We start from the raw sequence: 27,452 nt of genomic DNA on the forward strand, positions 1-27,452 counted from the left end.
GCCCCCCCCCTGTGCTGCCCCCCCCCCTGTGCTGCCCCCCCCTCTGTGCTGCCCCCCCCTCTGTGCTGCCCCCCCCTCTGTGCTGCCCCCCCCTCTGTGCTGCCCCCCCCCTCTGTGCTGCCCCCCCTCTGTGCTGCCCCCCCTCTGTGCTGCCCCTCCTCTCTGTGCTGCCCCTCCTCTCTGTGGTGTCCCCGCTCTCTGTGGTGTCCCCGCTCTCTGTGCTGTCCCCGCTCTCTGTGTTGTCCCCCCCTCTGTGCTGCCCCTCCTCTCTGTGCTGCCCCTCCTCTCTGTGGTGTCCCTCCTCTCTGTGGTGTCCCTGCTCTCTGTGGTGTCCCCGCTCTCTGTGGTGTCCCCGCTCTCTGTGCTGTCCCCGCTCTCTGTGTTGTTCCCCCCCCTCTGTGCTGCCCCCCCCTCTGTGCTGCACCTCCTCTCTGTGGTGTCCCCGCTCTCTGTGGTGTCCCCGCTCTCTGTGGTGTCCCCGCTCTATGTGCTGTCCCCGCTCTCTGTGGTGTCCCCGCTCTCTGTGCTGTCCCCGCTCTCTGTGCTGCCCCTCCTCTCTGTGCTGCCCCTCCTCTCTGTGGTGTCCCCGCTCTCTGTGCTGTCCCCGCTCTCTGTGTTGTCCCACCTCTCTGTGCTGTCCCCCCCCCTCTGTGCTGCCCCTCCTCTCTGTGCTGCCCCTCCTCTCTGTGCTGCCCCTCCTCTCTGTGCTGTCCCCGCTCTCTGTGCTGTCCCCGCTCTCTGTGTTGTCCCACCTCTCTGTGTTGTTCCCCCCCACCTCTGTGTTGTGGCCCCCCTCTGCATTGTGGCCCCCCTGCGTTGTTCCCTCCCCTCTCTTTTGCTTCCCCCCCATGTCGCTCCCCCATCGTGTCATTCCCCCATCGTGTCATTCCCCCCTCCATATTACCCTCCTCTTTTTGTCATCCCCGCACTCTCTGTCCCCCCATTCTCTATCTCTGTCCCCCACCTCTCTCTCTCGCCCCCTACCTCTCTCTCTCTCGCCCCCTACCTCTCTCTCTCGCCCCTACCTCTCTCTCTCTCCCTCTGTTCCCCCACCTCCCCCTTTCTGTCTTCCCACTTCTGTCTCTCTCCCTCTCTGTCTCCCAGCTCTCTCTCTCTCAGACACCTCTCTCTGTCCCCCTCTCTCTCTGTCCCCCTCTCTCTCTGTCCCCCTCTCTCTCTGTCCCCCTCTCTCTCTGTCCCCCTCTCTCTCTGTGCCCCTCTCTCTCTGTACCCACCTCACTCTTTCTGTCCCCACCTCATTATTTCTGTCCCCACCTCATTATTTCTGTCCCCACCTCACTCTCTCTGTCCCACACCTCTCTCTCTGTCCCACACCTCTCTCTCCCTGTCCCCAGCTCTCTCTCTCACTGTCCTCATCTCTCCCTCTCTGTCACCACCTCTCCCTCTCCATCCCTTCCCTGCTCACTGCTCCCCCTGCTATGCCGCACCGCTCTCTGGCCCCCTGCTCTCTGGCCCCCTGCTCTCTGACCCCCCGCTCTCTGCCCCCCGCTCTCTTCCCCCCCACTCTCTGCCCCACCCGCTCTCTGCCCCAGCCGCTCTCTGCCCCCCCTCTCTCTGACCCCCCCCTCTCTCTGACCCCCCCTCTCTCTGACCCCCCTCTCTCTGCCCCCCCTCTCTCTGCCCCCCCGCTCTGCCCCTCCCCCGCTCTGCCACCCCCTGCCCTCTGTCCCCCCCGCTCTCTGTCAGCCCCCGCTCTCTGTCACCCCCCCCGCTCTCTGTCACCCCCCCCGCTCTCTGTCACCCCCCCCGCTCTCTGTCACCCCCCCCGCTCTCTGTCACCCCCCCCCCCCGCTCTCTGTCACCCCCCCCCCGCTCTCTGTCACCCCCCCCCGCTCTCTGTCACCCCCCCCCCCCCGCTCTCTGTCACCCCCCCCCGCTCTCTGTCACCCCCCCCGCTCTCTGTCACCCCCCCCGCTCTCTGTCACCCCCCCCGCTCTCTGTCACCCCCCCCGCTCTCTGTCACTCCCCCCCCCGCTCTCTGTCACCCCCCCCGCTCTCTGTCACCCCCCCCGCTCTCTGTCACCCCCCCCGCTCTCTGTCACCCCCCCCGCTCTCTGTCACCCCCCCCGCTCTCTGTCACCCCCCCCGCTCTCTGTCACCCCCCCCCGCTCTCTGTCACCCCCCGCTCTCTGTCACCCCCCGCTCTCTGTCACCCCCCGCTCTCTGTCACCCCCCGCCCTCTGTCACACCCCGCCCTCTGTCACCCCCACCTGCTCTCTGTCACCCCCCACCTGCTCTCTGTCCCCCCAGCCACTCTCTTTCTCTCTGTTGCCCCCATCTCTCTCTCTGTCCCTGTCCCTCTTTCTTCCCCCACTCACCCTCTCTGTCCTCTACTCTCTCTATCCTCCACTCACTCTTTCTGTCCCCTCTCACTCTTCCCCCCTCCCCACTCTCTACTCAACTATCTCTCCCCCCACTCTCTCTCTCTCTCTCCCCCACTCTCTCTCTCTTTCTCTCTCCCATCCCACTCTATTTCTCTCCCCCCACTATCTTTCTCTCCCACCACTCTTTTTCTTTCTCCCAATCTCTTTCCCCCATCTTTCTCTTTCCCCCACTCTCTCTCCCCACACACTCTCTCCCCCCACTCTCTCTCACTCCCCCGACTCTCCCCCACTCTCTTTCCTCCCACTCTCTTTCCTCCCACTCTCTTTCCCCGCACTCTCTTTCCCCGCACTCTCTTTCCCCCCACTCTCTCTCCCCCACTCTCTCCCCCCACTCTCTCTCCCCCCACTCTCTCTCCCCCCACTCTCTCTTTCCCCCCACTCTCTCTTTCCCCCCACTCTCTCTTTCCCCCCACTCTCTCTTTCCCCCCACTCTCTCTTTCCCCCACTCTCTCTTTCCCCCACTCTCTCATTCCCCCACTCTCTCTCCCCCCACACTCTCTCTCTCTCCCCCCGCACTCTCTCTCTCTCCCCCCGCACTCTCTCTCTCTCCCCCCGCACTCTCTCTCTCTCCCCCCGCACTCTCTCTCTCTCTCTCCCCACACTCTCTCTCCCCACTCTCTCTCCCCCCACTCTCTCTCCCCCCACTCTCTCTTTCCCCCCGATTCTGTCTTTCCCCCACTCTCTTTTCCTCCACTCTCTCTTTCCCCCACTCTCTCTTCTCCCCACTCTCTCTTTCCCCCCACACACTCTTTCTCTCCCCCACACTCTCTCTCTCTCTCCCCCCCACACTCTCTCCCTCTCCCCCACACTCTCTCTCTCTCCCCTACACATGCTCTCTGTCTCCCTCCACACTATCTGTCTCTTCCCCCCACACTATCTCTCTCTTCCCCCATGCTCTCTCTCTCTTCCTCCACACTCTCTCTCTCTCCTCCACACTATCTCTCTCTTCCCCCACACTCTCTCTCTCCTCCACACTCTCTCTCTCTCTCCCACATACTATCTCTCACCCACACACTCTCTCACCCACACACTCTCTCTCTCCCACACTGTCTCTCTCTCTCCCACACTTTCTCTCTCTCTATCTCCCACACTCACTCTCTGTACCGCACCCCACTCTCTCTCTCCCCTCTCGCTTTCTCTCTGACCGTTGCTGAGAGCGGGAACAGCGCTTTTGAACTTGGGACAGAGTCATGGTTTTTCAGCTGTCTTTTAAAATAAAAAATTGGAACCGGCTGGAAAACCAGGAATCTGTCAAAAGTTCGGAAGCACTGTTCAGCTCAGCACCTGTCAGCTGTGAAACTGACACCTGCGATTTTTTTTAAAAAGCTGGTCTTAAGAAGCCAATGGGAAGTTTCTCATCCATGAAATTACCAGTCACAAACCCCAAAATTGTTTTCCACGGATGCTGTTGTCTGTGTACAGACATGTTGCTGACCCCTGATAAAGTATCCATGCTATAATTACAAAAGAACTAGCCTTAATAACAGAGATAATTCATTCTTCTCACTGCAATGGGATTTACGCATTTCAACATACAGATATTTTCAACAATTACCTATAGTACTATGGCTGTAAATGATAGTCAACCAACCATAGGAAGCCTGTAATGAGATATACATGAAAGTAAATGATCCTGTGTACATGAACATTGACGTTTAGCAAAAACGATTGCCGTTCAAAACGGTGCGGACCTGAAATGGCATTGATTGGGGGGACCCAGATCTATTAATATTTTCTTCTAACAGTTAAAATCTTTCTCTTGACTGCTCATCCCAACCCCTTTTGTACTATTCTTCAGAATCTCAATTTATGGTCTTAAAATAGCAGATCAACAATTAAGATCCTATTTCCAATAATTACATTTTATGCTCATAAAACCCAGTCACAATACTGGTACCATTAATAACATACAGTAAAGTCAACTGTGTATTTCTTGGCTTTGATTTTTACATCCTGCAATATCAGGAGTCAGATAACTTTTGTTCTCAACTCATCCATCCTGTGACCTGCATTGTGCACTTCTCGGAAAGGGTTCATAACAATGATACTCATTTGGGAGTAAGACCTCACTTTTAGTAGTTATAACTCTAATGACTTTAAAAAATATTATTTTCATGACTCTAGTGTACTATTAGACTGGAAATGTTCTCATCTTGTTGAAGGATCTGCACTATGAGTACAGCTACAGCATTGGCAATTCAACTGAAACTGTTCTGTATGATGGAAGGGATCACGAGTACTACTTTAATTTGCCTGCTGGTGAAGCAACTGATGGATATAAATGTAAGTCCCATCTAAACAACAGCTTCCAATTACATTGGACACTTAATATAGACAATGTGCTATAGTGCTTAATGGTGATTACAAGGAACATTAATGAAGAGTTAGGGTAGGCGGCAGTAGGCATGATAAACGAGAGAGATTTTGAGGACGTTTTGAAGATAGGTTCAGCAAGAAACTTCCTGGAAGAGGAATCAAAGCTATCATCAAAAATGAAGTAGATGGAATGGGATTTAAACGGGAAGTCAGAATTGGAAGAATAGAGGCTACACTTTGAAAGGGGTTGCAATGGCTTATATTATGGTGGCTTTTGCAATTGAGAACAATGATTTTAAACTTGATACATTGAGGTTCAGTGAGCTCATGGAGGTCAGAGAGGTTGTAGCTAAGCTGTCTTTAGTGCATTATAGTAGGGTTTTGGATGAGTTATAGCTTAGATACTGTCTAGCTCAGAAGGCCAGCAAACAGACTACTGAAGAAATCCAGAGGTGTTGAAGGCGTGGATGATAATTCAGTAGGGAAAGCAGGCATGTTGCAGTCATAACAATGGATGGATTATGAGAGTTTGAAACTCAGCTTCGGGTAGTAGGATCCTAAGATTGCACATTTTGTGAGCGAGTAGCTGGGAGAGGGATGGTGGTGGTTAAGGTGCCAAATATAACCTTTCAAAATTGATTCATGGCATCATGGTCTTCTAAACTTTCCTTTATGGGGATATTGGCACATGCAATCAAACTGACAGAACCAACAGCAATAGCATGTTTTTGGTCAGTTGAGGTGTGGAAAAAATCTAGCATGAATTAATCTTTTAGCGAACAATCATTGAAGCAGAATTTGTTGCCTTTTTAATTGATAGTTTATTCATTTGTAGTATTAAATACTACAACCTACAATTATCAGCCAATAATTTGTGGATTTGTGGGCACTTTGTATTCTATGTGGCTTAGTTAAGAATCTGAAACCTTAGCAACTGCAAGTTGCATATATTTCCACACGAATTTCATGGTGGCTTTCCACTATTTTATACTGCACCAACTCTGTTGGTGCCAGTGGCCTTCATGCTGTCATCTTCAACAAGGACTGAATTCGGCAAATGGAGCCAAAGGCTCTAAGGGTCAAACACTTAATGCTTTGCTTTGTTGTCCAATTTTCCTTCTTGTTTTCTACTTCACATTTCCCCGTGATGGCATTTCCATGATTAAGAGTTTGATGTTTGAACAATCAAAGGCGCAACCTCATGTCTTTTTTTTCATTCATTCATGGATGTGGGTTGTTTGTAAGGGCAGCTTTTATTGCTCATCCCTAATTGCCCTCGAGAAGGTGGTGGTTGACTTAAAACTGAGTGGTTTGCTGAGCAATTTCAGAGGGCTGTCATATTTCTGTGGGTCTGGAGTCAAATGTAGGCTTGACCTGGTCAGGTTGCTAAGTTTCTTTTCCTAAAAGACATGAGTGAACCAGATGAGTTCATAAGGACAAACCATAAGTGACACAGTCACCATTACTGATACTCACTTTTTATTCCAATTTTATTTACTTAATTGAATTTAAATTCCTCAGATGCCATGGTGGGATTTGAACTCATGTCTAGATCATTAGTCCAGGCCTCTGGATTACTAGTCCAGTAACAGAACTACTAACCATACCCCAGATTGAAAATGCCATTCAACAATATTATGCTTAATTGCTTCACTATGTTGTGCTACTGAATCACATTGCCCATGATACTTTGATTTAAGTTTCTTTGGTCATATTTCTTTACTTTTTTAGTGACAATCAACACTGTGATTACCGATCTGCTTGGATCTAAAACCAAGCCATGTTCAGTTACTCCAGTTGTTTTACCAAGTATTAAAACAGATGAAGAACTGTGAGTGAATGAGTCTATTATCCAATTCCAGAAATGATTTTCATTTTTCACCCTTGTAAATTTACAACAGATAAAGAGATGCATGTCAGGAAAATCTCTTTAATGCAGAAATATTTTTTAACATTAGTACTTAGGCAAAAAGTTTTTATTTTAAAACAGCTGCCATCAATTAATATTTTTACTTTTACTGAACTATCAGTGTACTAATAAAATAGTTTTACTAAATTATGTAATATCCATTACAGAAGTTAAATGAGGTTCATATGTCACCATGAGAAATTCTCAAGGTCACCCTTTTCCTTCTCATTCAGGTATACAGGTCTTCAGAAGCTTTCAATTCTCATTTTGTTGGGAAACCAAAAAGAAACAAAAAATTACATCCTACTGTTGGCCAGGGTGCTCTATCGTCTCCATAAAGATGGGTCTAACACAAGAGATTTATGGAAACGGATCAGAAATGCATTAATAAAGCCTCTTTGCAGCCTAACTATATCTAGTCAGGTATGGTTTACCTTAACTTGTGTTTTCCAGGATTATACTAATTCTTCAGAGTACTACGTGATTGTGTCTTCACCTTGAAATATTTTTCACATTTTGTGCTAATTATGTCAAAATTAAGGGCAGGTGGCATAGTAATGTTACTATTACAACAGCAATTTATTTTCTGTTTAACATTAAAAATTATATTGCTTTAATTTCAATTATTGAATGCATGATGGAAACTGAATACATGTTTACATGTTGAGGAATTGTGTAATGTGCCCCATGCCCCACTTGTAGAACATGAATCGTATCTCCAGCTTCTTGTCACCTGCCTTCAATTTGTCCACTGTAATGCCATGCATTAAATACTGTTTTTCATCCCCATTGTGAGTTTTAGTTTATTGTAATGGTTTGTTGTTGTTTCCCAGAATGCCAAAATGCCACTGTTAAAAATTCTAATTATCTGGGCAAAAAGATGTATTGAAAAAATGTATACTTCATTCAAGTATTGGTGTTGATAAAAACCCAAAGCTGTTTTATAACTGAACAAATTGTTGGAATTGCGGGCTGACAAGTCCCCGGGTCCTGATGGACTTCGTCCTAGGGTCTTAAAAGAAGTGACTAGCGAGATAGTTGATGCGTTGATATTGATTTTCCAAAATTCCCTAGATTCAGGGAAGGTTCCATTAGATTGGAAAATAGCCAATGTAACTCCTTTATTCAAAAATGGAGACAGAAAGCAGGAAACTACAGGTCAGTTAGCTTGACATTGGTCAGAGGGAAAATTTTAGAAGTTATTATTAAAGACGTTATAGCAGAGCATTTGGAAAAATTCAAGGTAAACTGGCAAAGTCAACATGGTTTTGTGAAAGAGAAATCATGTTTAACCAATTTATTGGAGTTCTTTGAAGAAGTAACACGTGCTGTGGATAAAGGGGAACTGGTGGATGCACTGTACTTTTTTCCAGAAGGAATTTGATGAGGTGCCACATCAAAGTTTATTATGGAAAATTAAAGTTCATGGTGTAGGAGGTAATATATTGGCATGGATAGAAGATTGGCTAGCTAACAGGAACAGAGAGTAGGCATAAATGGGTCATTTTCTGTTTGGCAAAATGTAATGATTGGGTGTGCCACAGGGATCAGTGCTGGGGCCTCAACATTTTACAATTTATATAAATGACTTGGATGAAGAGACTGGAGGTATGGTTGCTAAATTTGCTGATGACACAAAGATAGATAGGAAAGTAAGCTTGAAGTGGACATAAGGAGGCTACAAAGGGATATAGATAGGTTCAGTGAGTGGGCAAAGATCTGGCAAATGGAGTGGGAAAATGTGAAATTGTTCATTTTAGCAGGAGGAAAAAAAAGAAGCATATTATCTGAATGGTGAGTGATTGCAGAGCTCTGAGATGCAGAAGGATCTGGGTGTCCTAGTGCATGAATTGAAAAAGGTTAGTATGCAGGTACAGCAAGTAATTAGCAAAGCTAATGAAATATTATTTATTGTGAGGGTAATTGAATACAAAAGTAGAGAGGTTCTGCTAGCATTATACAGGGCATTGGTGAGACCACATCTGGAGTACTGTGTACAGTATTGGTCTCCTTATTTAAGGAAGGATGTAAGTGCATTGGAAGCAGTTCAGAGAAGGTTTATGAGACTAATACTTGGAATGGGTGAGTTGTCTTATGAGGTAAGGTTGGATAGGCTAGGCTTGTATCCACTGGAGTTTAGAAGGGTAAGAGGCGATTTGATTGAAAATGCAAGATTCTGAAGGGTTTTGACAGGGTGGATGTGGAAAGGATGTTTCCTCCTGTGGGAGAATCTATAACTAAGGGCCACTGTTTAAAAATAAGGGATTGCCCATTTAAGACAGAGATGATAAATTTTTTCTCTCAGAGGGTTGTGAGACTTTGGAACTCTTCTTCAAAAGGCGGTGGAAGCAGAGTCTTTGAATATTGTTAAGGTAGAGGTAGATAGATTCTTGTTAAGCAAGGGGGTGAAAGGTTATTGGGGGTAGGCAGAAATGTGGAGTTGAAGTTACAATCAGATCAGCCATGATCTTATTGAACGGTGGAGCAGGCACCAAGGGGCCGAGTGGCCTACCCCTGATTCATGTGTTCGTTTGTAAATACATAAAGAGTAAGCAGATAACTAAGGAAAGAGTCAAGCCGATTAGAGACCAAAAAAGGTAACGTGTGTGGAGGCAGAAGACATGAGCATGGTTCTTAATGAATACTTTGCATCTATCTTCACAAAAGAGGGGGACGATGCACTGTTGCTAAGGAGGAGGAGTGTGAAATATTGGATGGGATAAATGTGGTGAGAGATGAAATTTTAAGGAGTTTAGCATCTCTGAAAGTGGATAAATCAACAGGCCTGAGTGAAATAAATCCCAGGCTGTTGAGAGAAGCAAGGGAGGAAATGGCGGAGGCTCTGACCATCATTTTCCAATCCTCTCCAGCTACAGGCATGGTGCCGGAGGACTGCTAAAGTTTTACCATTGTTTACAAAGGGAGGAAAGGATAGAAGCCAGACAGCCTAACCTTGAGAAAATTACTGGAAAATGTTCTGAGCGATAGTATACATGGTCATTTCGAAAGACATGGTTTGATTAAGGACAGTCAGCATGGATTTGTTAAAGGAAGGTCATGTCTGATTAACATGATGGAATTTTTTGAGGTGGTAATGAGAAGGATAATGTATTTGTCATCTACATGGATTTTAGCAATGCTTTTGACAAGGTTCCACATGGCAGGCTGTCAAAAAAGTAAAAGCCCATGGAATCCATGGGAAAGTGGAAAATTGGATCCAACATTGACTCAGTGGTAGAAAGTAAAAGGTAGTGGTCAATGGGTGGTTTATGACTGGGTTTCAGTGGGGTTCAGCAGGGCTTAGTATTAGGTCTAAAATAAAAACAGAAAATGCGAGAAATACTCAACAGGTCAGGCAGCATCTGTGGAGAGAGAAACAGAATTAATGTTTCAGGTCAGTGATCTTGATCAGAACTGGGAAAAGTTAAATATGTAATAGGTGGAGGGTGGAAAAAGAACAAAGGGGAAGGTCAGTGATAGGGTGGAAAACAAGAGAGATTCAATGACAAAAGAATTGGTGGTGCAGGGCCAAAGGGAGTGGTAAGAGACAAGGGAAAGAAACAAAAAAAATTGTCTAGAGAAGGTCTGGTGTCCCCCAAGGATCTATCCTTGATCCCGTCCCATTTCTTACCGAGAGCTGCCCCTCGCCAACATCATCCAAAAACATGTCAGCTCTCACATGTATGCTGATGACACCCAGTACTGAGTGTACAAAATTTCTTCCAACTAAATATTGAGAAAAATGAAACCATTGTCTTCTGTCCCTGCCACAAACTCTGTCCATCCTTTTCCCTGGCCATTGAGGCTGAATCAAACTATACGCAACCTTAATTTAGTAATTGACCCTGAGATGAACTTCTGAACATATATCTACACCATTGCTAGAACCGCCTACTTCCACCTTCGTACTGTTAAGCCAGGTGAGAAAGAGGTCTAGGGTTCCCTTTCAGCCTTCACCTGGTCTTCCAATAGCAGGTTTTCATTTTAAACACCCTGTGTTTTTAGTCCTCCTTGGCGAATCTTTGTTCACCGCTTTCCAATTATAAGGCAAAGAAACCAGCACAAATAGGCTTTCTTAGGTAGAAGAAAAGTTGAAATTTATTAAACTTAAACTCTAATTCGGTTAACGCTCACAGATACACGCCGTGCCGGAGGCCCAGAAGAAAACACATGCAAATAGAGACAGAAAAGAGCAGAAGAAAAATAAAGTGGAAAGGTTTGAGGCAATCTCTGAAGAGTTGTTGTTACAGTTCTTCGAGCTCACTGTAGAGTCTTTGATTGTAGGTAGATCTTGCTTTTCATTGGGGCCCAGTATTCTTCTTAAACCTTGTTCGCTGTAGGAGACTTTTCTCTCTTGGGGTTCATGTGTCCTCAGTGGGTTTTGGAGTTCTGTCAGAAAGAGATGGGAGCAGGCAGACAGGAGAGGAGGTCTGCTTCAGTCCAGGAGCATTCTGCTTTCTGCAGGCTCTCAGTTCAAACTGTACAATTCAGAAACCCCCAGGTTGCTGAGCAGATTAGTCATGTGACTAACTGGTCTAATCACGTCTTGGCTCTGTGTGTTATATCATCTTAGTAGGGAATGGAATGAGCTTCCCTGCCTTCAATGTCTGTTAGTATGTAAATGTGTTTTTTCCAGCCAAGGTCTCGTAGTCATTGTAACAGGCCTTCTCTTCTTCCCAGCAACAATTTAAAATTCAGTGTCCATGTGGGAAAATTAATAATGCCTTATCCTTGGCAGATGGGGGCCTGCATGACAGTACCATTGCCTGAATCCACCCAGTCTCAGCTCATCTGCTACTGAAACGCTCATCCATGCATTTGTTACCTCAAGACTATTCAAATATACTGCTGGCTAGCCTCCTCCCTTGCACTTTCATAGGTACATAGGAAGAGGATTAGGTTATTTAGCCCCTTGAGTCTGTTCTACCATTCAGTGAGATCATGGTTGATCTGTGATCAAACTCCATGGCTGGAATTTTACGTTGGGCGGGAGGCCCCAGCCACAGCCAATAAGTCGGGGATGAGATCGCCTCCACCAGACCTGGGAGCCAGGTCAGAATTTTACTTGGTCCAGGCCCTTAATTGGACTTGGACGGGAATTCCACCTCGCTGAGGCAGGAAGCCCCAACTCCAAGTGCTGCTGGCCAATCAATGGGCCAGCAACACCACCGGGAGCCGTAGCCACTGCTGGGACTGCACCCAGCCAAGAGCAGGATTGTGGATATTGACCTCGGAACACAGGTACCTTTTGGGACCTCACCAGGGTCAATTGGCTGGGCCCCTGCGAAGCAAGGGGGGTCGGTTTGGTGGGGACGGGACTTTATTTCAGTGAGGCTGGTTGGGGCTTTGGGGGGGGGTCTTCCATGGGGCACAGAGTGCCCGATCAGGAGGGCCTTCCCCAAGCCCACAAGGAGGCTGCCAGGTTTTACCCCTGGTGGCCTCCTGTGGGGCTTAAGGCTCCTGACGGTCGGTGGTAAAATACCAGCGGCGGCAGGAGAAGGCCTTTAAGTGGAAGTTAATTGACCACTGAAGGGCCTTGATTGGTCTGGGGCTGATGGGCTGTTTTTCGCTGCCACCGCCCTCTGGTAAAATTATAGTGGGGACGGGAAGGCATCGGGAATGGTGCCCCCACCTCCCCCCCCCACCACATACCACTCAATTTTACACCCCGGCCACCAGCCCACCAGCCTACTCCTGTGGGGGGACATAAAATTCTGGCCCAAATACCTGCCTTTGCCCTGTATCCATTAGTATCTTTGTTTTAAAATAAATTCTATCAATCTCAGATTTAAAAGTAACAATTGATCTAGCATCAATTGCCATTTGTGTAGGAGAGTTCCAAACTGTTACCACCCTGTCTGGAAGTGTTTCCGAATTTCACTCCTGAAAGGTCTGGCTCAAACTTTTGGACTATGCACCCAAGTCCTATACTCCCCAACCAGCTGAAATGCTTTCTCTCCATTGACCCTATCAGTTTCTTTTAATATCTTGAAAACTTTGATCAATTCACCCTTAACCTTCTAAATTCCAGGGAATACAACTCTAGTTTGTGTAATCTCTCCTCGTAATTTAGTCCTTGGAGTCCAGGTATCATTCTGGTAAAACTATGCTGCACTCCCTCCCAGTCCCAAGGTGTGGTGCCCAGAACTGCTGACCATATTGCAGATGTAGTCTAACCAGGGCTTTGTATAGCTGAAGCATGACTTCTACTCCCTTGTATTCTCAGCCTCTAGATATAAGGCTAGCATTCTATTAGCCTTTTTGATTATTTTGTGCACCTTCTCATGACATTTTATTTATCTATGTACCTGGACCCCCAAGTCCCTTCGGTCCTCCATTGTTTCTAGCTTTTCACCATTTAGAAAGTACTCTGTTCTATTCTTTTTAGGTCCAAAGTGGATGACCTCACATTTGCCTTGTGCTCATCCAAAACTCTGCTGCCCATATCCTACCTTGCGTCAGTGCCATTCGCTCATCACCCCTGTGCTTGCTGACTTACATGAGCTCCTGGTTGAGCAGCACCTCAATTTTAAAATTCTCATCCTTGTTTTCAAGTCCCTCCATAGTTTCACCCCTCCCTCTCTCTGTAATCTCCTTCAGCCCACAACCCTCCAAAATATCTAGTGTCCTCCAGTTCTGGCCTCTTCCACACCCCCAGTTTTATTTGACCACTGGCAGCATGCCTTCAGCACCTGAGGCCCTAAACACTGGAATTCCCTCCTTAACCCTCTCTACCTCTCTTTCCTCCTTCGGATGCTCCTTAAATCTTACCTCTTTGATCAAACTTTTGGCAATTTGCCCTAATATTTCCTTATGTTGTTCAATGTTAAATTTTGTTTGATAATGCTCCTGTGAAGTACCTTTGGATGTTTTATGATATTAAAAGTGCTATATAAATGCAAGTTGTTGTTGTTGGATGTGACAATCATAAGGGACTGTATAAATGCAAGTTCTTTCTTTTTTCCTTGCTTACTTATTCTAAACTGTTAGCAAACTGCCTATTTGATCAAGAACAAATATTCTCTTGTATGTAAACTTGTTCAGACTTGCCCAGAATGCTCAATGATGACCTTAACTTTATATATAACAAGATACAAATATGGCAAATATTCAAATAAAAGCAAAATACTGCGGATGCTGGAAATCTGAAATAAAAACAAGAAATGCTGGAACCACTCAGCAGGTCTGGCAGCATCTGTGGAAAGAGAAGCAGAGTTAACGTTTCAGGTCAGTGACCCTTCTTCGGACCCTACCTTGCGTCAGTGCCATTCGCCCATCACCCCTGTGCTTGCTGACTTACATGAGCTCCTGGTTGAGCAGCACCTCAATTTTACCTCAATTTTTCAGTTCCGAAGAAGGGTCACTGACCTGAAACGTTAACTCTGCTTCTCTTTCCACAGATGCTGCCAGACCTGCTGAGTGGTTCCAGCATTTCTTGTTTTTATTATGGCAAATATTCAAGTTGGATTGACATCTGGTGCACAGCAGTGCTGAATATTCAAGCTCCAACACGTGCAATGCCAACAATAATGAATTTTCCCATTTCAGCTGTGCAAAGCTCAGCTTCCTCGAAGGTGGCTTTACACAGAAAGTGCCAGATGGAAAATCAGAGACCCAACATCTATAGCTGCTTCTATGTGCCTCTTAGTGTGCGTTTATTGTGACATTGTTGGAGGTTTAGGAGTTGAACTCCAGCCTGACTGCTAACCTGGAAAAATAAGTACGACATAATATCAGAAAAATAAATCTGCGACCTTAAACTTGAGCAACTAATTTCTTTAGTAACAGCTATTGTTAAATGATAACTGCCACCAATTATTCTGTAGCTACTGCTGGTACTCTGACACTTCCAGTGTTCACTTCATCTATAAGAACTGAGGCAAAGTACTTATTTAGTACTTCTGCCATTTTCTCACATTCCAATACAAGTTGGCCCCCTCAAACTTGAGGTGGTTCCAGGGCTGCTTTGGTTATCTCTGACTACAAATGCATCTTCTCTGCTAATTTTCTCAGATTCCTAGCCTATCGAGTCATTCTTTTAGTAGCTTTTTTATGTTCTGAGGCACCCTGGTGTTGCTCATGATTTCTTTTCTTGAATCATTCTCCTTATCAGTTTCATGGGTTTCTGGCACTTTAGATTGAATAGATAGCTTCAGATTCCAGGGGTTTCCTGCACTGTTTTTATCTGAGTTCTCTTTGTTCTCCCTCACCCACAATAATGGTCACCCATGTCATTTTGTCTGTCACGCAATACATTCAAATACGATCCATTTCCCACTGAATATAAAGGCAGAACATTTTTCAAAGCAGTCCAGTGTATTATGTGGCCTTAGGTTCAACTCTTCACCTACCTGGAGTTAGCTGAACTTGAACAAGATGATAGTTGGTGCTGGAATTGGCATCTTCAGCCCTGGATTTGGAAAGGCCTCAGTTTCATTTAAGCACAACATTAAAGCCCTTTGCCCCCTTCCCATCATGGAATAACCAGCTGACACTTACTGTCAGGCTCACTTATGATTAGTATAACTGAGGTGAGGCATTGAATAACAACTGTTGCCTGTGGATGTGCACGCCAGCAAGCAATCAAAACTGTCTGGAGTGGGAAAATAAAATGGGCAAAAGACTACTGTTGAAAAGTGGTTTAAAAGTAGTTCAGGGCAGCACAGTGGCACAGTGGTTAGCACCGCAGCCTCACAGCTCCAGTGACCCGGGTTCAATTCTGGGTACTGCCTGTGTGGAGTTTGCAAGTTCTCCCTGTGTCTGCGTGGGTTTCCTTCGGGTGCTCTGGTTTCCTCCCACAGCCAAAAGACTTGGAGGTTGATAGGTAAATTGGCCATTATAAATTGCCGCTAGTATAGGTAGGTGGTAGGGGAATATAGGGACAGATGAGGATGTGGTAGGAATATGGGCTTAGTGTAGGATTAGTATAAATGGGTGGTTAATGGTCGGCACAGACTCGGTGGGCCGAAGGGCCTGTTTCAGTGCTGTATCTCGAAATCTAAAATCTAAAAATCTAAAAAAACCGGAGTGAATGAATTTCCACAGGGGTTCTCCTAATTGTCCAAAGTAGCTTCGAAATAACTGCGGAAACTCTGGAAAAGCAGTGTGAATGCCTTTGTTGATTGTAGCTAAGGGTGATAGCTGAGGTTTGGTTTGCTGTTGACACATTTTGTATGAGCTTGATTTTCTTTATTTGTTCCAGAGGGACCTGATGGAAACTGTTTCTGCATTGCATGACCTCGTTAATGTAACCAATGAGGTAAAGGAGTTTTCATTCGGTTAACAAACTGTCTGTTTGCTCAAATAAAAATTGTTTTCTTCAGTTTTTTCTTCTGAGCTGCTGATTTGGGAGATCAGAATTGCAACAGCCATCGGCCACCAACACACTATTAGCTTCTAAATTCTATTGCCTGGTAGATTATTTTTATATCCTGCTTTTGATTTGAAAGAAAACAATTTATTTTTTCCTTCCTGATGCCTCTTACCATGCTTGGGTTGGTTCCAAAGGTGACACCAGCCCACCAGTAATTTGTACTGGTGCCCATAATTTGTGTGGGAGTATGGCAACAAATAACAACTATGGAGACCATCATTGCCAGCCTGATCCTGTCTTCACCTGATAACTACACCTATGTACTTGGCAACAGGAGTGACTGGATTGCAACCAGCAGCAGGCACTGTGTTGATTTTTATTTGCTGCCTCTCCCTCTGCCCCTCCTCTCTGTAATGCTGGGGTGCTGATGCCAATTCGCCTATCCCACTTTTGTGTTAGCTGAAATCAGTTAATTCATCATATTGCCAGGGCTCAAACATAAAATCTGGTTCACCTACATCATAGATAATACATTTGCTTACCATTTGTCATCGAAGAGGCCTGTGTGGTAAATGTTGTTGTTAAATTTCATATTTACTGTGGTGTCATAGAGTTATACAGCACAGAAACCGGCCCTTCGGCACATCGTGGCCATGCCATCCATCAACCACCTATCCATTCGAATCCCATTTTCCAGCACTTGGCCCATAGCCTTGTATGCTATGGCGTTTCAAGTGCTCATCTAAATACTTCTTAAATGTTGTGAGGGTTCCTGCCTCTACCACCCCTTCAGGTAGTGTGTTCCAGATTCCAACCACCCTCTGGGTGAAAACATTTTCCCTCAAATCCCCGCTAAACTTCCTGTCCCTTACCTTAAATTTATGCCCCCTGGTTATTGACACCTCTGCTAAGGGAAAAAGTTTCTTCCTATCCACCCTATCTATGCCCCTCATAATTTTGTATACTTCTATCAGGTCTTCCCTCACCCTTCTCTGCTCTAAGGAAAACAACCCTAGCCTATCCAGTCTCTCTTCATAGCTAAAATGCTCCAGCCCAGGCAACATCCTGGTGAATCTTCTCTGTACCTTCTCCAGTGCAATCACATCCTTCCTGTAGTGTGGCGACCAGAACTGTACACAATACTCCAGCTGTGGCCAAACTAGTGTTTTATACAGCTCCATCATAACCTCCTTGCTCTTATATTCTATGCCTCAGCTAATACAGGTAAATATCCCATATGCCTTCCTAACCACCTTATCTATCTGTGCTGCTGCCTTCAGTGATCTATGGACAAGCACACTAAGGTCCCTCTGACCCTCTATACTTCCTAGGGTCCTACCACCCATTGTATATTCCCTTGCTTTGTTTGTCCTCCAAAAATGCACCTCACACTTCTCAGGATTAAATTCCATTTGCCACTGCTCTGCCCACCTTACCAGCCCATCTATATCGTCCTGTAATCTAAGGCTTTCCTCCTCACTATTTACGACACCACCAATTCTCGTGTCATCTGCGAACTTACTGATCATACCTCCTATATTCATGTCTAAATCATTAATGTACACTACAAACAGCAAGGGTCCCAGCACTGATCTCTTTGGTACACCACTGGTCACAGGCTTCCAATCGCAAAAACAGCCCTTGACCATCACCCTCTGCCTCCTGCCACTAAGCCAATTTTGGATCCAATTTGCCAAATTGCCCTGCATCCCATGGGCTCTTACCTTCTTAATCAATCTCCCATGCGGGACCTTATCAAAAGTCTTACTGAAGTCCATGTCGACGACAACTGCTTTACCCTCATCTACACATCTGGTCACCTCCTTGAAAAATTCAATCAAGTTTGTTAGACATGATCTCCCCCTGACAAAGTCATGCTGACTATCCTTGATTAATCCTTGCTTCTCCAAGTGAAGATTAATCCTGTCCCTCAGACTTTTTTCCAATAGTTTCCCTGCCACTGATATTAGACTCACCGGCTTGTAATCACCTGGTTCATCCCTACTTCCCTTCTTGAATAATGGTGCCACATTCGCTGTCCTCCAGTCCTCTGGCACCTCTCCTTTGGCCAGAGAGGATTTGAAAATTTGTCTCATGTGACTTTATAAATAAATGGTAAATCAAAGTGAGAAGGAGGATTAAGTGGGTCTTAACGAATCTTATGATTGGGCTGCGGCAATTTACCTGTGTTAATTAGCATTTCTTTGCATCAGTCATGACTTCATAAAATAATTCAATATTATTTATTATCATGTAATAACATTGAACTGTGCCTAGATATAATTTATTATTCAAATATTGTCAAAAGTGACAATGTGAAGTGTTTGTTCTTGAATTTAAAAATACCTTTTTGATTTAAAATATTATAGGTAACTTCAGAAAGTGCACTAATTGTAACAAGAACAGTAAAAGAAATGATCAAGCTTTTTAAAGAATCCAGAGAGTTCATAATGCATGAAGAATTAGTGAAGAAAATAATCTTTGTGGTGGCTGATGTAATGGGAATAACTGACAACAGCACAGTGAAGTCAAAGAATTTGTTATTTGAAGGTCTGAAATCAACAACTGAGCTCTTATTGGTAAGATCTTTAGTTAATACTACAAGGTCCTTTATATAGGTAGGGGTGTTGAGGATTACAAAAACAACTATTTTCCTCATTATTTGTATATCTATGCTCTGTGTAAGCATCTACTCTTATTCGGTTATTGAAATGACCCTTCTTCACTTATAATATTCTCTCAGTGACAATTGCCTTATTATTTCTTGTACGAACATGTGAATCCAGAGCTATTTTGCTTTTACTCCTCACAGTAGACCTGAATGAAATTTATTATGATGGTACTTGTATATTTTTTGTCAAGTATTTTTTGAGCACTCGTGTACTTTAGAATTATGGACATTGTTTTATTTGGGAAAGCTGAAAAGGATTCCATGGATGTTTTATTCACTGGGGTCATTGAAGGGACACTGATAGGTCTTTTTTGAAAACAACATTTACTGCAAGTCACCTGTCTTCACCCAGCAGAAATGCAGCAAAACCTGGACAACATCCAGGCTTGGGCTAATAAGTGGCAAGTAACATTTGTGCCACACAAGTGCCAGGGAATGACTATCTCCAACAAGAGAGAATCTAACCGTCTCTCATTGACATTCAAGGGCATTCCCATCGCTGAATCCACCACTATCAACATCCTGGGGGTTACCATTGACCAGAAACTGAACTGGACCAGCCATAGAAATACCGTGGCTACAACAGCAGATCAGAGGCTAGGAATCCTGCGACGAGTAACTTACCTGCTGACTCCCTAAAGCCTGTCCACCATCTACAAGGCACAGGTCAGTAGTGTGATGGAATACTCTCCACTTGCCTGAATGTGTGCAGCTCCAACAATACACAAGAAGTTCGACACCATCCAGGACAAAGCAGCCCGCTTGATTGGCACTCCATTAACAAACATTCACTCCCTCCACCACTGATGCACAGTGGCAGCAGTGTGTACCATCTACAAGATGCACTGCGGCAATGCACCAAGGCTCCTTATACAGCACCTTCCAAATCCACGACCTCTACCACCTAGAAGGACAAAGGCAGCAATTGCATGGGAACACCACCACCTGCAAGTTCTCCTCCAAGCCACACACCATCCTGACTTGGAACTGTATCACCGTTCATTCACTGTCGCTAGGTCGACATCCTGGAACTCCTTTCCTATCAGCACTGTGGGTATATCTACCCCACATGGACTGCAGCAGTTCAAGAAGGCGTTTCACCACCACCTTCTGAAGGGCAGTTAGGGTTGGGCAATAAATGCTGTCCTAGCAAGCAATGTCTACATCTCATGAATGAGTAAAAAAGGGTTTTTTTTGACTAGGGGAAGATGTTTACAGAGAAGTGACAGGTCAAGATTTATAGGGGCCAGGAGGCTTGACTCTTGAGATGTTGTTTTTGTTTTTGCTTTGAACAGTGAGTTAAGCTGTGGGGTGTTTTGAAAGGAGTTTTAAAAACCATCCAGGAAAGCAGTCACCCCAGCTCAGCCTTTTCCATCTCTTTATGAAACTCTTTGAAGCGAGTGTAAGAAATAGAGAAATTGATGCCGCATCCATCCTGAAAGGCCTGCCAGAAGCCCCTGATGCAGCATTTTGCCTGGAAAACCTGCCAAACTGATCTTCAACATCGCCTGAAAACAACTGTTCTAGAAAGATTCCAGTGACAGCCATCTATGCATATATGGGATGCCAAACCAAAAAAGGGACAACTGACATCTTTCCATATCTTCTGTTTTTTCTTCAAGAATTAGCAAGTATTTGGCCAAAGTATTCTTTTTTGTCTTTTTTTTGTAACAGAGCTCTGAAAAAAACTTTTTTTCCATTAATGTGTGTGTGTGTGTGTGTGTGTGTGTGTGCGGCGAACTGTCATTTTTCATTCTGTGTGTTAGTGCTTTGCTTCGTTACTGGTTACCTGCTGCGGTCGGGCAGCAAAGGCCCAAGAACACCTGGCAGCCTTCTTATGGGCTGAGGGGGCCCCTCATGATCGGGCACCCTGTGCCCCATGGAGGGGCCCCCCCCATGGCCGAACCGCCTCCACTGGACAACACTCCCCCATCCCTACCCACCACCCCCCCCCTCCCCAAACGACACTCCTTGTCTCACAGGGTCCTGGCCAATTGTACCTGGTGATGCACCAAAAACTTACCTTAGTTCCTGGGCCGTCATTCCTCTTGCTTCCGTTGGCTGGGTGTAGTCCCAGCAGTAGCCACCGCTCCCAGTGCTGCTACTGGGATTAAGAGCTGCCAGCCCGCTGATTGGCCGGCAGCTCCTTAGGCAGGACTTCCTGCTCAAGGAGGTGGAAGTCTCGCCCAAGGTCAATTAAGGGCCTGGGGAGCAAAAAATTCCAGCGTGGCTCCCCAGGTCAGGCGGAGGTGAGCTTGCCCACGACCTTTCGGCCAGTGGGCAGAGCTTCCTGCCCAAAGTAAAATTCCAGCCCGAGAATGTAAATATTTGGCAATTTCAGTTGCCCAGATACTGACTATGAAGGTATTGCAGAAAGGAATGATGGAAAAATTGAACTACAAAGGAGTAGATATCCAAAGTATGTGAAATGTGTTTTGTAAAAATATTTAAGGAAATATTAATGAAGCTACAATGAAAATTAATTCCAGCCAACTAAAATACAGTAAAGGCAACAGAAGCCACTGTGGGCAAGTAGTCATGTAGAGAATAGTATTTGGGGATAAGTGGAAGACTTTCAAATGCACAAGGAATGTGGTAATATGGAGGACTGGATGCTCTATAAAGGCAAGGTGTAAAACTAAGCATAATTGGACTGATTGGATTTCTGTACAGAGTGCCGGTATGGACTCAAATAGCCTCCACCTGTGCTGTAATATCTGTGATTCTATATGCCAAGAGAAATATTGAAGGTAAGATTGCTGAGAAAATCTCAAGTAACAGTAAAGAGCTTAGAACAATAGAGTCATCGAGAGATACAGCACTGAAACAGGCCCACCAGCCCACCGAGTCTGTGCCGACCATCAACCACCCATTTATACTAATCCTACATTAATCCCATATTCCCTACCTTCCCTCAATTCCCCTACCACCTACCTATAATAGGGGCAATTTATAATGGCCAATTTACCGATCAACCTGCAAGTCTTTGGCTGTGGGAGGAAACTGGAGCACCCGGCGGAAACCCACGCAGACACAGGGAGAACTTGTAAACTCCGCACAGGCAGTACCCAGAACCGAACCCGGGTCGCTGCGATGCTAACCACTGTGTCACCCAATATGCGCAGAAACAAAGGGCAAATCAAGTACTGATCTTCTTAAAATTGTGAATGGGAAGCTGAATGGAATTACAAAGTTAGTAAATAGTTAGTTCATATCTCCCTTTACTTAAAGAGGAAAGGTTGTAATGATCAGAAATGAAAATTTCAAAGAATGACAGAAGAGCTGGAGAGCGTGAAAGTTATGCCGACGTAGGCTTTGAAAGGTAAAGTTCCTACTCCAAACTTTATCAATCCATAATTCTTAAAGGAGATTGGATTGAAATTGGGAAACCTTCCACCAACATTTTTGTAAATTTACGAATAAAATAAGGAATCCTAGAGATTTGGAAAGTGACTAACAAAATTATTATTTTAATAATGGTCAGTCGGTAAATGTGGAACTAATTTTAATAACAAAGTAAGGAAAGTGCTGAAATTATTCTGATAAATCTAATGGGTGATAAAGGGAAAAGGAAGTCACACTTAACCTACCTGATAGAAATTTGTAACAGCATGATTGACATAGTTCACAATGGAAATACAGTTGATGCTATACACTTGGATTTTCAATTGTTTAACAAGGTTTCATATTAACAAGCTAACAAGATATGAAACAAATAGTATATTGCAGAGGATAGAAAATAAGCTTTGAGGCAGGAAGAATGTTAATAGTTGGGTGCCACCATCTGGGAATCTTTACTATTTTTATTAAATACTAGAAGATCTCATGGCTTATGGTTTGTTGGAGAATACACTGTGTTCTTATCTGCCAAGTGCGATGGTGAAATCGACAGGGAAATTGTTGCAGAAAATAGTTCTAGCATTTACAGAAATCACATGCTATATTCAACATTGTTAACACATTACTAATTAATCTCTTGTGGCATTGCACATGGAGTTTCAAGATCATATGTAAGGAAGGGAATAGAGAGTAGGAGATAATTTGACTGAAGTGCAGAGGCATAATTCAGTCCCTATTTTAATATCAAACTTTCTGTCCATATAATCATGCAATATTTGATTTAATGTTAACTGTCCTCATAACTAGTTAATTTCCTTTGGCAACGCATGTGAGAAATCAACACCAATTGCAGTATTCAGGTCAAGAAGGAGGAGGTGAGGGAGAGGAAGAGGGGAAACACATCTAAATGTTTCTCAAAATCAGTTAAACCATCTACCTCATTTTTGTTGCTCATCTCCATAACTCTGCAGTACAAATCTTCCTGTGACCAGAGCTGCATGTAGTACTCCCCATGGCATCAGATCAATGCCTACTCCAGTAACACAAACTCTTGATTTTCACTCTGCCAAATCAGTACAATAATTTATTTACCATTATTACTTCAAGTTACCATTGCACTAATAGATTCATCAATTTATCCACCAAAACTCCTTGCTCTCATTGCTAATAAGCATAATGAAACATTTAGCACGTAATCCCTTGCTTTGGCTCCTTGCCCTCACACTATTCATTTATTCACATTGAAATAACCCCATTGACCACCTTTAGCTCAATTACCTATAAAATGTAAGTCCTATTGAATCTGTTTGTCACTTTGCTCATGACTTGCATTGCTTTCCATTTTTGTATCAGCTGCAAAACTTGGAGAGTTTGATTAACTAATCCTTGTCCAAATCATTAATCTATTTACCTATATTCTGTAAAATCCTTACGTCTGCCCACACTTCTATCTATAAACTCTTACAGCCTATTGTTGCTGTTTTGTAACTATTCTGCCTAAACTTTTTCCCATTAGTTGTCTTTATGCCTGGGTTTTTAATGATATAGGTGGAGGCTGGGATGGGTAGTGGAGGGAGTGGGGGCTCTAGATGTGTTTCTGGAGAGGAATGGCATTGATGAGCATGGTAAGTAAGTGGGTTAGGTGTAGTGGCTTTTCCCTGGTCCTAAAAATACTTATTCCTTGTCCTTGCAATACTCTCAACACTCTAAAAGTTCACTGTGTGAGACATTTTCATATGATAATGAATTATATTATTTCAAATATTTCTTCTTTTATGCTCGAAAGTTTAGATTGATTTATTTTTCTCGGTTTAATGGGGACAGTAGAGAGAAGCATTTCAAAGCCTTTTGTCAGGCGATTTGCTGGACTGGTGTGGATTAAGATCATCTAGCTATAAAAAGACTGGATTTGAGGGGCCAAATGGCCAATTCTTGTTCCGTACTTCCTTATGTAAACATGGGGCCTACTTTCTAGATATGCTGGAAGTTATACTTTCTAAATCTTAATTTATGAAAACTTTTCAAGTTATTCGAATTTTAATCACAAATTTTCTGCCTCTGGAGAACAAAAAAATTCTTCCCTTCAGATTTATGTATTTTAACTCCAATATAGATCCAATAAAAGTTACTACGGCTCTGAGACACAGAGAGGTGATTAAAATGTGCTATATGTGAATCAGAACTAGGCTGAACTTACCATCCTGGCCCCCAGAATCTGTGGAGGTTCTACATTTATCTGCCATAACTGTAGTGGATGTCTGCCAGAACAGCCAGGAACAGGGCTGGGACCTGTTCCTCTCCCACCTTGCAGTCTTCAATCAGACTTAACAGGACATAAGGAAACCTCTCCCTCGCTCTGGTATGTCTACCGGGATAGTGGTAGAGATTCTTAGCAAGCCTGATTATGGCATAATTGCTGGGACTGCTGGCCCATGGATTTTTAGGGCAACTATATTAGTTATTATGTGGAACTAAGTGTTTGCAAGTTTATTAGAAAAGCTTATTTATTTTGTAAGCTGTACTGATTGATTCATTTTGAAGTTGAATCAATGAAAGAATGTTAATTTCTATTAAAATTCATGTATTTCAGAGATATGTGTTAATCAACAATCAATCACACTTTTATGTAAATACTAACTTAATGGAGTTCCAGACCACTCAAAACTATGGTTTTCAGAACACAGTGCAAAGTACACATTCTGCCAGATTTTACCTTCCTGATCATCTGGATAAACAGCTTTCTGGTGAAAGTAGCAGTTGCATCATAAGCCATCTGATTAGCTTCAAACAGAATCCATACCTCTGGGGAATGTCTCCAGTAGAGGTCAGTTGGCATTATGGAAATGTGATATGTTCTGTTGTTAGTCTGTACATGGTATTGTTTATAAAATGTTTAATGAGTGTGTGAAATAGTTAGAAGAGAACAGTTTTTTCTCAACAGATTCAGAAGTGTAAGGCTTATTGTTTGAACCTGAATCTTAAGATAAGATTTGAATTCCTTTCATCAATCTGACCTGCTACTGTGAAAAGTTCTTTCAAAGGTAATTACTGTACTCAACATTGATAGTCAGGACACCTCATCCAGATGATTTCCAGATTGAAAGATTAATCCGCAAGTGTTCACTACAAGATTGCTTATTTTGTGATGTCACAACATCCATTTTTTTTTCTAAAAACAGAACATGCTAGAAACACTCGGTAGGTCTGGCAGCATCTGTCAGACAGAAACAGAGTTAACATTTCCACAACCTTTCATCAGAACTAGGAAAAGGTAGAAGTGTAATAGAGGGGGAGGGGAGAAGAAGAACAGAAGGGAAAGTCTGTGACGGTTGGAGGGCAGGAGAAATGAAATGACCAAAAGGTTTCATGTGCAAAGACAAAGGGAGTGGTAATGGGACAAGTAAAGAAATAAAAAATGGGCTGGATTTTGTTCTCCACCATGCATCAGGTACCATGCCGGGGTGGATGGTGCATGAAGCTGGCTCCGGATGAGACCTGCCATGGACCTCGATGACGTGAGGGCCCGGCCTGTTCCTCCTGGTGGCAGCGAGGCTCCAAGGCGGCCCCCACCCCTCCTCTCTCACCACCTCCCCCACCCCGCCGCTGGGCGACGGGACCACAATTTACATATTCAAATTAATAAAATTAATGCATTTAAATATACTTAGCTGAGATCTTGAGAGCCCATTGCGATCCTCAGCACGACGGCCGGCACTTCCGTGCGTTCCGATCTCCATCTGGGGAAACAAGGCGCCACACTGGTGGAGAGGGGGGAGGAGGTAAAGTTGTCAGTGTGGGTTGGGGGGGGGCGTCAAATGCTCGTAATGGATGTAGGGGATGGTGGAAAGGGTTGAACCTGAAACTTTGTGCAGCTTTGGGGGGCGGGGTGGGGAAGGTTAGATGTTAAAGGTAAGTGTTTTGTGGGGGCGACAAATAGTTATTGTAATTGTTTTGGGGGGGTGGGAAACGGGCGTAACAAATTTATTTATTTAATTTTGGGGGATTTTGCTTTAAAAGTGTAAATATGCTGGAATTCCGGGTTGCCCTTTAAAAATGGCACCTGCGCACAGACAGCTGACGCCATTGCCGGGAACAGACAGCCCGCCTCCTCCACATGATTGGGGGGGCCGGCGGGCTGCCCAAGCTATTTAAATGAATGGCCACGCTTAAGATCATGGCGTCTCTTTGACGTAATGCGGGCAGACATTTTTTGAACTTGCTGCCGAGATCAGCGGCAGGTTTCTTAAAATGGCAGGAAAGCAACTGTCCAAATGCAAAATAAATAGGAAGAAACTAGATAAAATATTTCCACTAGTTGGGGAGTCTAGGACGAGGGGCAGAGTCTAAAAATTAGAGCCAAATCTTTCGGGAGTGAAATTAGGAAACACTTCTGCTCACAAAGAGGGGATAGAAATTTGGAACTTTTTTCTGCAAGTGACAATTGATACTGGATCATTTGCAAATTTTTAATCTGAGATGGATAGATTTTTGTTATCCAAAGATATTAAGAGATAAAGAGAAAGGTGGGTATATGGAGTTAGGTTCCGGATTATCCATGATCTGATTGAGTGGCGTTTCAGGTTCAAGAGGCTAGATGGCCTACTCCTCTTGTCCTTATGCCCCTCACCAAACTGAAACAAACATTAAATGATTGTAAAATACAGAACTTTCAGATACCATCAGCAAATTTACAGGTACGCTAAGTGAGTGCTCAGCAATCCTGAGTTTTAGTGTAGTTTGAATTTTCATGCTGAAAAAAATAGAATTTGTTTGAACTAAAAAGATGTACTTGAAACCTATATGGACTTAAAAGTTCTGACTTTGATAAAATCACATACGAGTCCCAAAACATCAGTGTTTTACTAAGATAAAAACACTAACTTGCAGTGGAAGCCAAATCCTGAAAATCCATTAAATACTGCCTTCCATACACATCATTTAGGTTATTGGCTTGCATTTTTCATTTTGTGAGAAGCATGCTGTCTGAGGTCCTGGATCAACTGGAGCACAGTCGCCACTGTGCTTGAGAGCATGTTGAGTACAAGAGGAATGCAGTGGATAATCACATTGAGTGAAGAATATGGCACAGTCTATTTTGTCATTTAAATTATAGATGAAACTGAGATTAGTAGAAATATTGGGCTGAATTTTTCCAGCTCACTGCCGATCTTGGCGGCAAGTTTCAAAGATGGCGGGGTGCTCCGTGGAGCCGCCACTATATTCAGCACGGCAGCTCATTTACATGACTGGCATGGACCGCCCCATCCCAATGACATGGAGTGGGTGGGTGCTCTGTCCCTGGCAACGGCGTCCGGCACCACTGCACAGGCACATGTGCTATTTTTAAAGGGCTTAGAGCCCTAAATGGCAATTTAAATTTTTAAAGAAGCAGTGGATTTAAAAGCATTAAAAATAATTCACCTCCCCCGCCATAGCCTTACCTGTCACTCCTGCCCTCTTCCCTCCCCCCACCAAAATACTTAACTTCAGTACCTGACC

At 44.3% G+C, this 27,452-nt stretch overlaps 1 protein-coding gene across 6 annotated transcripts in view; it reads left to right on the forward strand.

Moving 5' to 3' along the window:
• Window positions 1-27,452, forward strand: part of LOC137347091 (polycystin-1-like protein 1) — a 433,612-nt gene that overhangs the window by 285,326 nt on the left and 120,834 nt on the right. For all 6 annotated transcript variants that reach the window (XM_068011179.1, XM_068011196.1, XM_068011185.1 and 3 more), the window contains 6 exons: window positions 4,568-4,688; window positions 6,453-6,552; window positions 6,864-7,053; window positions 15,833-15,889; window positions 18,313-18,522; window positions 24,544-24,777. In XM_068011179.1, coding sequence (XP_067867280.1) covers window positions 4,568-4,688; window positions 6,453-6,552; window positions 6,864-7,053; window positions 15,833-15,889; window positions 18,313-18,522; window positions 24,544-24,777 — 912 coding nt within the window. The remainder of the gene's footprint in view (window positions 1-4,567; window positions 4,689-6,452; window positions 6,553-6,863; window positions 7,054-15,832; window positions 15,890-18,312; window positions 18,523-24,543; window positions 24,778-27,452) is intronic.

Source organism: Heterodontus francisci, chromosome 2 (genome assembly GCF_036365525.1).
Source record: "Heterodontus francisci isolate sHetFra1 chromosome 2, sHetFra1.hap1, whole genome shotgun sequence".
Classification (NCBI taxonomy): Eukaryota; Metazoa; Chordata; class Chondrichthyes; order Heterodontiformes; family Heterodontidae; genus Heterodontus; species Heterodontus francisci.